The sequence below is a fragment of the Stegostoma tigrinum genome, chromosome 5 (genome assembly GCF_030684315.1).
Source record: "Stegostoma tigrinum isolate sSteTig4 chromosome 5, sSteTig4.hap1, whole genome shotgun sequence".
NCBI classification, from domain to species: Eukaryota; Metazoa; Chordata; class Chondrichthyes; order Orectolobiformes; family Stegostomatidae; genus Stegostoma; species Stegostoma tigrinum.
In genome coordinates this window covers 1141825-1154802 of record NC_081358.1, presented here as the reverse complement: position 1 = coordinate 1154802, position 12978 = coordinate 1141825, and the positions used below count along the sequence as shown (strand labels likewise).

At 39.8% G+C, this 12978-nt stretch overlaps 1 protein-coding gene across 1 annotated transcript in view; it reads left to right on the top strand.

Moving 5' to 3' along the window:
- The window catches only part of nudcd1 (NudC domain containing 1), a 119398-nt gene that overhangs the window by 56722 nt on the left and 49698 nt on the right, over window positions 1-12978 (top strand). Inside the window, exons 4-6 of the mRNA XM_059646315.1 lie at window positions 1724-1904; window positions 5476-5664; window positions 11263-11467. Of these exons, the coding sequence (XP_059502298.1) occupies window positions 1724-1904; window positions 5476-5664; window positions 11263-11467 (575 nt within the window). The remainder of the gene's footprint in view (window positions 1-1723; window positions 1905-5475; window positions 5665-11262; window positions 11468-12978) is intronic.

The window sequence follows — 12978 nt, the reverse complement described above, 5'->3', positions numbered from 1 at the left end:
CCCTCTCCCCCTATTTATTCCAGAACCCTCTCCCCATCCCCCTCTCTGATGAAGGGTCTAGGCCCGAAACGTCAGCTTTTGTGCTCCTGAGATGCTGCTGGGCCTACTGTGTTCATCCAGCCTCACATTTTATTAGCTTTGAATAAAGGATGTTTTCTATCTTTTCATGAATATGGAAGAAGTCATTTGGCACAAGTTGTCCATGCTGGTGTAAATGCTACATACAAGCCTCCACCATCGATCCGTCATCTTGGCTTTATGCATGTATTTACAAACCTTTCCTCCTTCCCCTAACATATCCTTAAATCAGATGAAAGCTTTTGCTATGGGTACAAATTCCATATTCTTACCCCTTTTTCTGAGTAAAGAAATTCCAGGTGACTTCGCTGTTGGATGTGTTAGTGACTGTTATTTTATATTTAAGACCCTTAGTGTTTAATTCCCTCATAGGTTGGATGCAGAGAAAATGTTTCCACTTTCAAACCACTTCATAATTTAAAATTTTATATCAAATCATCCCTTAGCCTTCTGTTTTCTTGGGAGAAATGGATGTAGTTTGTTCAGTATTTTGATGAAGCTTACAACCTCTCGGTTTTAATTTCATTTTAGTATGTCTTTTTTATATCTTCTCTGTATCTTCTGTAATGCAGCGACCAGAGTGCTGTACAGTATTCAGAAAGGGCATAATCTTTTCTTTATTCATCTCATGAAAACTCTGCATAATTTAAAATTTTGTATGTATTTTGTTGCAAATTTCACAATCTTCCTGACCTTTAGTTTAATGGAGATAACAAGGTGTAGAACTGGATGAACACAGCAGGCCAAGCAGCATCAGAGGAGCAGGAAGGCTGACGTTTTGGGCCTAGACCTTTCTCCAGGAACAGGGTCTAGGCCCAAAACATCAGCCTTCCTGCTCCTCTAATGCTGTTTGGCCTGCTATGCTCATCCAGTTCTACACCTTGTTATCTCAGATTCTTCAGCATCAGCAGTTCCTACTGTCTCTTGTTCATTTAGTGGTTTATTTTGATTTGAAATAAAATCCTAGCCTTGAAAACTTAAGTTGCTTTCACACAGAAGCTCAAACTGCTACTTGTCTCCAGACATGCCTTAGAATTACATAAATTTTTTTATAATTCAGAAACAGGCTAATTGGCTCATAGTGTACTGTGGTGTTTATTTTGCTTTGTGTTTCACAACATTAAGGCCAAGGAGCTGAGTCTGATCTCGTGAGGATTATGTTACCCAGAGCCTGTGCCACACTTTGCATGAGTTGACTCTATATTTGTAAGCATTTTTTTTTGGAACTGGTATTTGCAAAGTGTACTATCCAAAGATTTTTCAGAGGACACTACAACTTTGGAAACTCTATTTGGACTACTTTAGTCCTTCCAGAGGTTAGAAGTCAGTGCCTGCAAAACCTGTAAGTGATTCTGTGTGCAAGGAAAGAAAGCCTTGGTGTTTATGCCCTTAAAGCTTTTGACCTGTTTGTGCTATTACTTTGGTGTCTGAAATCTCAAATCATTGAAAATTATTCAAAAGCTTCAGCAAAATCTTTGTTTCTACCTTCATGCAATTGTCAGGATCTCAGTGAAGAAGTCTGAAAGCTGTTGTGCAATGGCTCAGTTTCAAAGAGGGTTTTTCAAGATCGGTGATTCTTCTCATAATGGCTTAGAATGTTTGAATCTGCCCTTTTGGTCTTCTGACCATTCCCTTTCTCTTCCAGATAATGTTCCAACAAAAGCTTGGAGATCCCTTTGTGATAGTCCATAGCCATTCTTACGTGAAAGAGAGTACCCACTCGATAGATGTTGTTTTACTCAAGACAGAGAAGGATGAGTCAAACATCAGAGGAAGCGGGTTCCACTCGGCTGTAGATTGGCTGACCATCACTTGTGCAAATAATGGTAAGTTATTTCCTGTTTTCTGTACTGAAAATGATTGTCCAAAGATATTGCTGAATACAAATTGAAAGCAGTGAGGCAGAGCTATAATGTTGGGAATTGACTACTTCAAAGCCTTTCGCACAGATGTAAAACAAAATGGTTCATTATGATTTCTAATAAAGCACCCAAGGATTCAGAGTGACTTAACTAATGATGTATGCATTACTTATCTGTGTTTTCATCCATAGTTTGTACTAAATATTAGGGATTAAAATTTCTGCTCATGATTGTTTGGTCTTCTTATTCATAATAAGTTTTATTGAGTTTAATAGGTATCTGATACCAAGTTAGCAGTCTGGTATTTATGTATAGATGTGTTAAGCTTCAAGAACCAAATCATGAGTGGTTTACAACAACCATCTAAATCCTGCGATTAGATCAGTATCTTGGAATGACTCCAGGGTGCTTGCCCTTTTCTTTTTAAACATAAAGGTTTTATGAGTTGGATTGATTTTGTTGTCATATATTTATATGCTATCAGCATCTGTTGGTACAGATGTTAAATACCAACATGCTAGATGACATTCAGGCTGGAGCATCAAAAATTGAGGTCAAGAAACAATTTGCAGCTGGTATTGTAGGAGATTATGCAGCTAGTATGTCATCTACTGTTAATTCAAATTGATTTTCATGCTTCAAAAAATTCAAGTTCGCCTGTAGTATGTGCTCAAAAATTTGAATGCATCAGCTTAGCAAATCTGTAGGGGAAGTAATGGAACATTAGGAAGGTGGCTCCGTGATTAACACTGCTGTCTCACAGCGCATAGGACCCACATTTGATTCCACCCTCTGGCGACTATCCGTGTGGAGTTTGCACATTCTCCCCATGTCTGTGTGGTGCTCTGGTTGCCTCCCACAGTCCAAAGCGTGCAGGTTAGGTGGGTGAGCCATGTTGAATTTCTCATAATAACCAGGATGTGCAGCTAGATGGGTTGGATGCGAGAAATGCTGGGTTAAGGGGACAGGGTAGGGGAACCGTCTGGGTGGGACACTTGATGGGCCAAATAGCCTGCCTTCACACAGTAGGGATTCTGTGATTCTAAAGATGTTACATTTCCATGGCATAACCTTGTTTTTGTTTTTCAAGTTCCACTTTTTCAAATGTTTGATCATGCATTTTATCTTGATGACCAGTCTTGGTATGTTTCAAAATTGCTCAGCCTCCATTGCAATCAGGTGGAGAGGATTGTCCTACCAAGCTCCTGATCATTGGGAAGGGTACAGAGGAGATTTACCAGGATGTTGCCTGGTATGGAGGGAAGGTGTTATGAGGAAAGGCTGAGGGACTTTTTCGTTAGAGAGAAGAACGTTAAGAGGTGACTTAATAGAGACATAGAAGATGATCAGAGGATTAGCCAGGGTGGACAGTGAGAAGCTTTTTCCTCGGATGGTGACGGCGAGCACGAGGGAACGTAGCTTTAAATTGAGGGCTGATAGATATAGGACAGATGTCGGAGGTAGGTTCTTTACTCAGAGAGTAGTAAGGGAATGGAATGCCCTGCCTGCAATAGTAGTAGACTCGCCAAGTTTAAGGGCATTTAGTTGGTCATTGGATAAACATATGGATGATAATGGAATAGTGCCGGTTAGATGGGCTTCAGATTGGATTCACAGGTCAGCACAACTTCGAGGGCCGAAGGGCCTGTACTGCACTGTGATGTTCTATGTCCTATGATGTTGATTAGGATGTTGAATGAACACTGAATTTAACTCTTCAGGATTCAATTTGTATTGGGATTTTAATATTAGTCAATTTTTAAAAAATTGATTAGGGAAACGTAGGCTTTGTTGGTTGGGCCTGACCATATTGCCCTGGAAGAAATGGTTCCCGGAAGGGGGAGCTCCAGAATCTTGACCCAGCCGAAGGAATATCAATATATTTCCAAGTCAGGATGATTGGCTCAGAAGAGAACTTACAGGCGGTGTTGTTTGCACGTATCAGCTGCTCTTGTCCTTTTAGATGGCGGTAGTCATACATTTGGGACAACCTGTCTAAGGAGCCTTGGTGAGTTTAAATTAAGACGTGAAATAGGCCAAGGACTTTCAATGATCTGTATATTTAATTATTTTAAATTAACCGGCAATTCAGATTTAATAATTTTGTTAAATGTTTCAGTTTTATGAAATAGTATTAGTAGAACAGTGGCTGATTCATAACAAATACTGATCTCTTGTTTCATTTTGTCCTTTATATCAGGAATTTGTGTCACGTTTTTTGGGGGGAAAGGGAATAGGGAGCACAAGAGGCCAGATACAGTAACATCAGTGTTCTTAGAGTTGGCGAATGTTACAGAGGGCAAGCACGGTAAAGGCCGTACAAGGATGAATATTTTAAAACCAAGGCTTTGCTTAGCTAGGAATCAATGATGGTCAGTGACCACTCTGTCCTCAGGAGCTGGAACTTGATGCAAGTTGGCTCAAGAATACCAGAGTTTGATATGAGTTTAAGTTCCTTGCAGCTGAAGGATGGGAAGCCAGCCAGGAGAACATTAAAATAGTCAGGTCCTGAAGTAATTAAGATGTTTGAAAGGTTTACAGCAGCAGGTTGGTGCATGTAAGGATGGTGTTTGGCTGTGTTATATAGTGGACTTGGGTATGAACATTGCATTAGGAGAGGAGGGAAAAAAAATACTGTGTGGGCAAGTGAGGAATTTGCCAAAGTTTGTATCCTTCTATGAAAGATGCTGCTCATTTTGCTGTATGCAGTATCATTGTTTGGCTGTGCACTTTGGATCTTTGTGTGTTCTGTCTCCTCTGAAATAAATATATTGAGCATCTGCTTGTTTCAACTAAGTCTTGCTGCCAATTTTAGTAAATCTCGATGACTGAAAGATGCTTCTGTGGTTTAATTGAGTAGCCTTGAAATGAGGGATTATATTGAGAAGTGAATTCTCCACTGAAATGGTCAAGAGCATTTTGAGCAGAATGCCCCAAATGCTGGGCTCATAAGTGACCTAAATGGTGTAACGGCAGAAATGAAGTTATTTTTTGCAGAAGGGACTTTGATCTTGACACATTAACTCTCTTGTTTTTCTTTTCACAGATACTGGCAGAACTGTTGAGTTTCTCCAACATTTTCTGCTTCTATTTCAGTTTTACAGCATTCTCAATATTTTTGCTTTTGTAGGAAGTTTCTTGTTTGTGGCAGTAAGGCTGGTGTAAGACAGGGCATTGATTAGCCACACTTGGTTCCTGTGCCCTGGGGTGGGATAGAGAAGGAAACAAAGTGAGGGTTCCTTTTCGAAGTAAGACAATTTCTGAACACAGCTGAAGTTGAAATGAGGTTAAGATTGAAGTTGGCTGACGTGCCTGAAGCTGCTGGGATTATAATTGAAGAATGGCCCCTTCAGCAAGGGTCCAGAGGATGCTTGTAGAAACTCCTTCCTGAATTATTGCATGCTGGAGGGGAGGTGAGAAAATTTCTGCAAGTTCAGTGGACAATGGATTTTCTCACTTGTGTCCTGTAAAAAGCATTGAATGTTATTCTCTCTTCTTGTGTATTATATGCCTTTATTCTTTGTTTTACTTGCAGAGGGCAACAAGTATGAAGTTTCAAGGCACCAAACTCTACATGGAAAACTAGCTCCACACTATGCAGCTGTAGAGCAGGATGGCACTGGCCTGATGATAGCTTCTGACAAACCTTTCAAGTTTGTCCAGATTGATGGAAAATCTATCAAGGAGCCGGAAGTGGAGAAAATGGACACCAACCAGAGAAAAGGTTAGATTTCATGCCAGTGGGACCTCATGCGCGATCAAATTATTAATGACTTGGATGAGGGGATTGAAGGATGGGTCAGCAAGTTTGCAGACGACACAAAGGTCGGAGGTGTTGTTGACAGTATAGAGGGCTGTTGTAGGCTGCAGCGGGACATTGACAGGATGCAGAGTTGGGCTGAGAGGTGGCAGATGGAGTTCAACCTGGATAAATGCGAGGTGATGCATTTTGGAAGGTCGAATTTGAAAGCTGAGTACAGGATTAAGGATAGGATTCTTGGCAGTGTGGAGGAACAGAGGGATCTTGGTGTGCAGATACATAGATCCCTGAAAATGGCCACCCAAGTGGACAGGGTTGTTAAGAAAGCATATGGAGTTTTGGCTTTCATTAACAGGGGGATTGAGTTTAAGAGCCGTGAGATCTTGTTGCAGCTCTATAAAACTTTGGTTAGACCGCACTTGGAATACTGCGTCCAGTTCTGGTCGCCCTATTATAGGAAAGATGTGGATGCTTTGGAGAGGGTTCAGAGGAGGTTTACCAGGATGCTGCCTGGACTGGAGGGCTTATCTTATGAAGAGAGGTTGACTGAGCTCAGTCTCTTTTCATTGGAGAAAAGGAGGAGGAGAGGGGACCTAATTGAGGTATACAAGATAATGAGAGGCATAGATAGAGTCGATAGCCAGACACTATTTCCCAGGGCAGAAATGGCTAGCATGAGAGGTCATAGTTTTAAGCTGGTTGGAGGAAAGTATAGAGGGGATGTCAGAGGCGGGTTCTTTACACAGAGAGTTGTGAGAGCATGGAATGCGTTGCCAGCAGCAGTTGTGGAAGCAAGGTCGTTGGGGTCATTTAAGAGACTGCTGGACATGTATATGGTCACAGAAATTTGAGGGTGCATACATGAGGATCAATGGTCGGCACAACATTGTGGGCTGAAGGGCCTGTCCTGTGCTGTACTGTTCTATGTTCTATGTTCTAAATCACCTCATGGTCCATTTCTTTGTTTTCCACATTTTCTTTGTTTCACATTTCGTTAATTTATTGTTTTCTAACAAATGTTATAAATATTTAGGTTTAATTTCAAACCTTATTTGACTGAAGGCAACTTCACTGTGAATGTTGGTTAGAAATGTCACTTCAGTTCACATTCCTCAATTTTCTGCTTGGTTGCCAACCAGTCCACCATATTAAGGATCTACTCCCGTCTACACCAGAAGTAGTGGTTGCAATGTGCATTACCTATGAAGTGCACTGCAATAACACACCAAGATTTTTTGGACAGCATTCCAAAGCCTTCAGCCTTTTACGTCTTGTAGGACAAGGGCAGAAGATGTATGGGAAAATCATCATCTGCAAGTTCCCCTCCAAATGACACATATAATATTGATTTTGAAATACATTATGTTGTCACTAGGCTAACATCCTGGAACTCCTTTTCATATGGCAGTAAGTACATCTGAACCACACACTCATTTCAAGAAGACAGCTCACCATCATCTTCTGAAATTAACTGCTGGTCTGGTCAACTGTGCCAATAATGCTTAAGCAAAATTGTCATTTCTTGAAGGATGTCTGCAAGGTTCATGTGGAATTTGTAAAGAAAAATGATTCTAAATGCACTAAACACATTGTGTTAATTTGGTCTTTGATGTTTTTCCTTTTCTTGTGTACCTTCATCGGCAGAATGATTAATGCATCCTGTGATTAAGGGAAAAAAGAAACCAACATCCATTAGTATCCTAGGTTACCAAGACATTTCAAAAAAAGATGTTGGAGAAATAGTTAATGGTGTTTAAGCTGCAAGACTCAGCTGAAGGAGAAACCACTAATGGTTGTCTTGAAGGCAGCCATATATCAATGCCAGAAATTGGAAAAAGAAATTGAAGTTTTGAGAACATGTGCTAAAGCCAATAACTTCAGCTGCAGTTGTAATTATTTTTGCCATTGATTTGCATCATGCAGTTTCCCTGTGAAGGATTTTTCATTTATTTATACAGACTTCTGGTCATAGTTCTTTCGGTAGGAAAGAATGACCTTGATAAAAGTTACAGTTTTAATAATAGAGACATACTGTTGAAGCTTTGCATCTTACACTTATCAGAAGAGATGTCAGAATACAGTATGACATTCAATGAGATGATTGGTGCATTCTCATTGGGGTAGCTTGCTGTAAATTGTAAGACGTCATGGGCCCAAGGCTGCCAGTTTTTTTCCCCCCAAGAATGCCCTCCCTCAGACTAACCTGGGAAAGAAATTTGAGCAACATTTGAATCTAACAATTTCATGCTGCTATTACGCAGTAAGAACATGGGTGATATTCTCCATGCGCAAGATGCTGCTAAAATTTTTTTTAAGACAGTTCTGTCTACCATACCAATAAGTAACGTAGCATGGAGATAATGGGAACTGCAGATGCTGGAGAATCCAAGATAATAAAGTGTGAAGCTGGATGAACACAGCAGGCCCAGCAGCATCTCAGGAGCACAAAAGCTGATGTTTCAGGCCTCGACCCTTCATCAGAGCACCCTCTGATAAAGGGTCTAAGCCCGAAACGTCAGCTTCACACTTGGTTATTATAGTTGATTGGCTGTATGGCCTTTCTCTGTGCTGTACAGTTTTACAGTTGAGAGCAAAAACTTTGGTAATGGTAAAGAAGATAGTTTACACGTGACAGCTTGGATAAAACCAGAGTGCCTGTTATTTGTTTACCGTCATCTATTATGCCTTGGGAAAAACTTTCCGTTGGTGAGGATAAGGGACGGTTTAAGCAGAGAGTTAGATAGGACAGCTACTTTGCTGAACTTTAAGAATTTTTCATAAACATTAGCCTATTTACTGCAGCAGCAAATTCTAGTGCAGTTATAGAAGGACTGCACAAATATATCAGTAGCTTTGTGGAGGATAAAATTATAATTTAAAGACTGTAACTTTCTTTTTGTATTTTTTTTTGATTATGCACTGAAATGGGAATGGATTACTGCACTTTTTAAAAGTGGGTTACTGATATTCACTGTCAGTGCTGTTTACACAGCAGTTTTTTTTTCCACGCAGTGGACGAAGATTTACAGAGAATGCTGGAGAAACTTAGGCATCACAACATCTGAGAAAAATACAGTTGATGTTTCAAGTCCAGTATGACCCTTTGTCAGAACACTGGGCAGGTTTACTTGTAGATAAACTGGAACAGAAAATATGTACAAAATGAAATTTACCTGGCAGCAAATAGTTAATTACATTGTGGAATGAGAGATAATGAGAACTGCAGATGCTGGAGACTCCAAGATAACACAGTGTGGGGCTGGATGAACACAGCAGGCCAAGCAGCAAGTTAGGAGCACAAAAGCTGACGTTTCAGGCCTAGACCTTACATCAGAAAAGGGAGATGGGGAGAGGATTCTGAAATAAATAGGGAGAGAGGGGGATGGATAGAGGAAAAGATAGGTGGAGAGGAGAGTATAGGTGGGGAGGTAGGGAGGGGATAGGTTAGCCTGGGGAGGACGGACAGGTCAAGGGGACAGGATGAGGTTAGTAGGTAGGAAATGGAGGTGTGGCTTAAGGTAGGAGGAGGGGATAGGTGAGAGAAAGAACAGATTAGGGAGGCGGGGACAAGCTGGGCTGGTTTTGGGATGCTTTTGGCATTTCCTCATGCACTCTACATTGAACCAGTGTTGATTCCTTCCTTTGATGATAATGGTAGAGTTGGGGAAAGGCAGGGACATAATATTGCAGCAGAGATAATGGGAACTGCAGATGCTGGAGAATCCGAGATAACAAAGTGTGGAGCTGGATGAACACAGCAGGCCAAGCAGCTGCTTGGCCTGCTGTGTTCATCCAGCTCCACACTTTGTTATCCCACATAATATTGCATGGCGTGTTTGAGTACAATTGCACTGCTGTAGTTTCATGTCTGCTATTTAGCGCAGTGGTGGTGCTGCCACACAGTGTGGTGAATGGTATCCTGGAAGTAAAGACAGGACTTTGTTTCCACAAGGACAGTCATTTCTGCCAATACTTTCATGGACAGAAGTATTTGCAGCAGGCAGATGAAATCTTTATTTGTCTCTCCTAGTTAGGCTTGGGAGTTACCCTGAGAAAGTCATGCTGCCAGGAGGTAAGATTCTTGGCAAATTGCATTGTTTGAGTTATGACTCCCAACAGTGGGGAGGGTTCACCTTAACTCTGAGTTTTCCTTGGACTGTTTGGCACCACACTGAGTCAAATGCTGTCTGAATGTCTTAGATACAGTTTAAAAGGTGATTTCTGTATAGTTGAGAATGCTGACAGTTCTCCTGTCTCAATCTTTTAACAATGGGGTTTGGAGAATTTCAGACTGTGATCTCTGACATGAGCAAACTTCAGGTAGACTTTTTAGCTCATAACTACAGTAACTGCGTCTCATTTTGAAAGCCCACTGAGCCTTTTGAGGGAAGCAAGTTGTTTTTTTCCAAAATATTTTTCAAAATATTTCAAACATGAGTTTCTCCACGTCACAATTCTGTAGTGTAGTAATATATATATTTGTGTATGCAGTTTCTTCAAAAAAAACTGTCAAGAACATATTAATGAATGACCATTTCAAAGCTTGCAGTTTGCTTTTGCTTGTATTAAGATACATAAAATACCTAATGAAAGGTAAAATACTATAAATGCTGGATTTCTGAAAGAAATAAATAAAAGTGCCGTAATTGCTTAGGTCAGATGATGTTTCTGGAGAGCATAAGAGCGTTAACGTTAAGGGTTAATGACCTTTATCCTGATTTCACTATGTATTTGACGGCGTATATGAGGGACTGATTTATTTAGTTATGGCCTTTGTTATTTCTGCTAGCTTGTCAAAAATACTACAATTAATGTGTCATAAGTAGTTTACAGTAATTTGCATGGATTTTTTCTGTAAATAGCTTAGATTTTTGGCTGTAATGCTGGATGCAACTGAACCAGGAATTGTTCCCTTGTGATATATAATCTGTTTATCTAATATATTCCCTGTAATATTTGAAGATATAAGCAGAGTAGATTATTTACACTAATTCCATAATAAGTTGCTGAAATGATTTTTACTTTTTTTTTGAAACAGAAACTATAATCCTTAATGAAGTTTTAAAATGGACACAACCTTCTGGGAAATGAATCCTGAGAAAAGATTTCCTATAAAGCTTCAATTGACATTAAGCACCTTGCATGCTTTCAGATGTTGAGATTGAAATAAAATTATTGCACTAGTGAAGAATATTAGTATTGTGAAGGAGGATAATCAGTGTTTTCTGTATAATTTATTTCTGTGCAATTTGGGCTGACCCAACCCATATAAATTCAAAATTCCGCAATGTTCTCTCAGCTGTCTTCTGTAATCAGAGAAAAGCTTCGAGTAAAACAAAAGTGTATGCGCGTATGTATCATTTACGTGGAGTGTTGCTCAAGAGTGACATTTTAGTGTCCTAAAATATTAGATTCATGAAGCACTTGCTATCTTTTATTTTCCTCTACAGTAGTCCACAAAAAAGGACTTTGTGGTTGTGTGAGCGGGGAGAAGTTACGGGAGGTAGCTGGTTGTGTTTCGTTTTGGTTAGTAATGGTGAGAAATGGATTTTAATTTCACAGAACCGGTATATCATTGGCAGCAGACAGATGAAGATCTGACAGTAAACATTCAACTACCAGATAACACCACAAAACAGAACATAGACTTCCAGTTGTCACCAAGCCATTTGCAAGTCGGAATGAAAGGAGAAGCTGCTATCGTAGAGGGCAATTTGTACTCTTCAGTTGACCATGGCCTCAGCAAGTGGACAATTAATGACAGTAGGCAAGTACTTCCCCCATTCTTTATCTTCATGATTACAACATACTGTGATAGTAGCTGGAAGAAATGGACCATGAGGTGTTTTGATAGAGTAGCTAGGAATAAACTGTTTCCATTGGCAGGAAGGTCAGTAAACAGAGGCCAGATTGAAGATGATTGCTAAATAAGAAGCAGTGCAGATGAGAATTGTTTTATGCAATATGTTATTGTGATCGAAAATCTACTTCCTGAAAGTGGTGCAAGCACATTCAATAATAACTTTCAAAGGGAATCATAAAGAGAAATATGCAGTGAGATGAGGAAAATGCAGGTAAGTAAAAGCTGATTGAGACATTGCGCGGAATAACATCTGTCATTGCTGTGTAGATACCTCCGCAGAAGGAAGCTTGTTATACCTGTGCTAGCTCTTTGAAAGATCAACCATATTTAGTTCCATGTCATCATCAGTCTAATTGTGTTCGCTGTCAAACAATAGAAACCAGGAGTATTGTTATCCAATTAGAATAGACCTTATCCCAAGACTCTCTTTTAGAGTACGTGGTTACAAATAGATTCCCTTGCACTATGCACTTCCCCAGAAGGACATAAAAGTACTTCAGGATATAAGAGTTTTGATTCATGGGCTACAGATACATAAGGGGGGCAGCCAACTCATTGTACATGTATTTAAGGTGGCTGGATAATGATTATTAAGAATGGTTCAGACATGATACAATAATAGTTTAGATATGATAAATAGACAGGAAAATATACAACCTAAGACGGTTGTGTGATTCACACATACCAGGAAACAAATGGACAGTTGGCACTATTACAGTATCGAGACAGACTGTCAATCACATCAGCCTTTTTATTTCTGTATTTGCAACACAGAAAAATTAAAACCGAAGATCCTCAAAATTGACTCCAACAGGTTCCTAATCAGACTTTTGAATAACCACTCATAGACGCTGCAAATATTCATTGTTGACATCAGTTTGTAGTTTAAACAAAAGACTTTGCAATTTATTAACAGTACTGCAACCATAGCAGAACAAAATTAAACAAAGTAACCGAAGCACTATCTATGTTTAAACACCCACTTGTTAACTTGTGCCCCCACCCTGATTCACGCAAAAAAAAAGAGAAAACGAACGCAGTTAAGGGTTAAATAAAACTAGCCAAATCACTTGCGTGGTTTTCATGCATTGTTCCCTAGGCATAGATGATTGATTCTTAATTAATATCTTCAGAAAATCAATCAGGGTCACCTTTTCAGTTCTTCAGAGGAAGTGATACTTCTAACTTAATTTCTATTCTCTGAACTTTCAGTGGCAGATAATCGGAGATTAGACAGGGAGTGTTTAGATTTTCATGCTGTCATATCAACAGCCAAACTCCAGTTCCTGGAAGACTGTCTAAAACCTAATTCAAAACACTAGCCTCTCAATGTCAAATTGACCATCTCTCCATGAGGTACCAGTTGCCATTCAAAATCTACCCATCTGCTGGAGTATAAGGTCTCTCCCAGACTT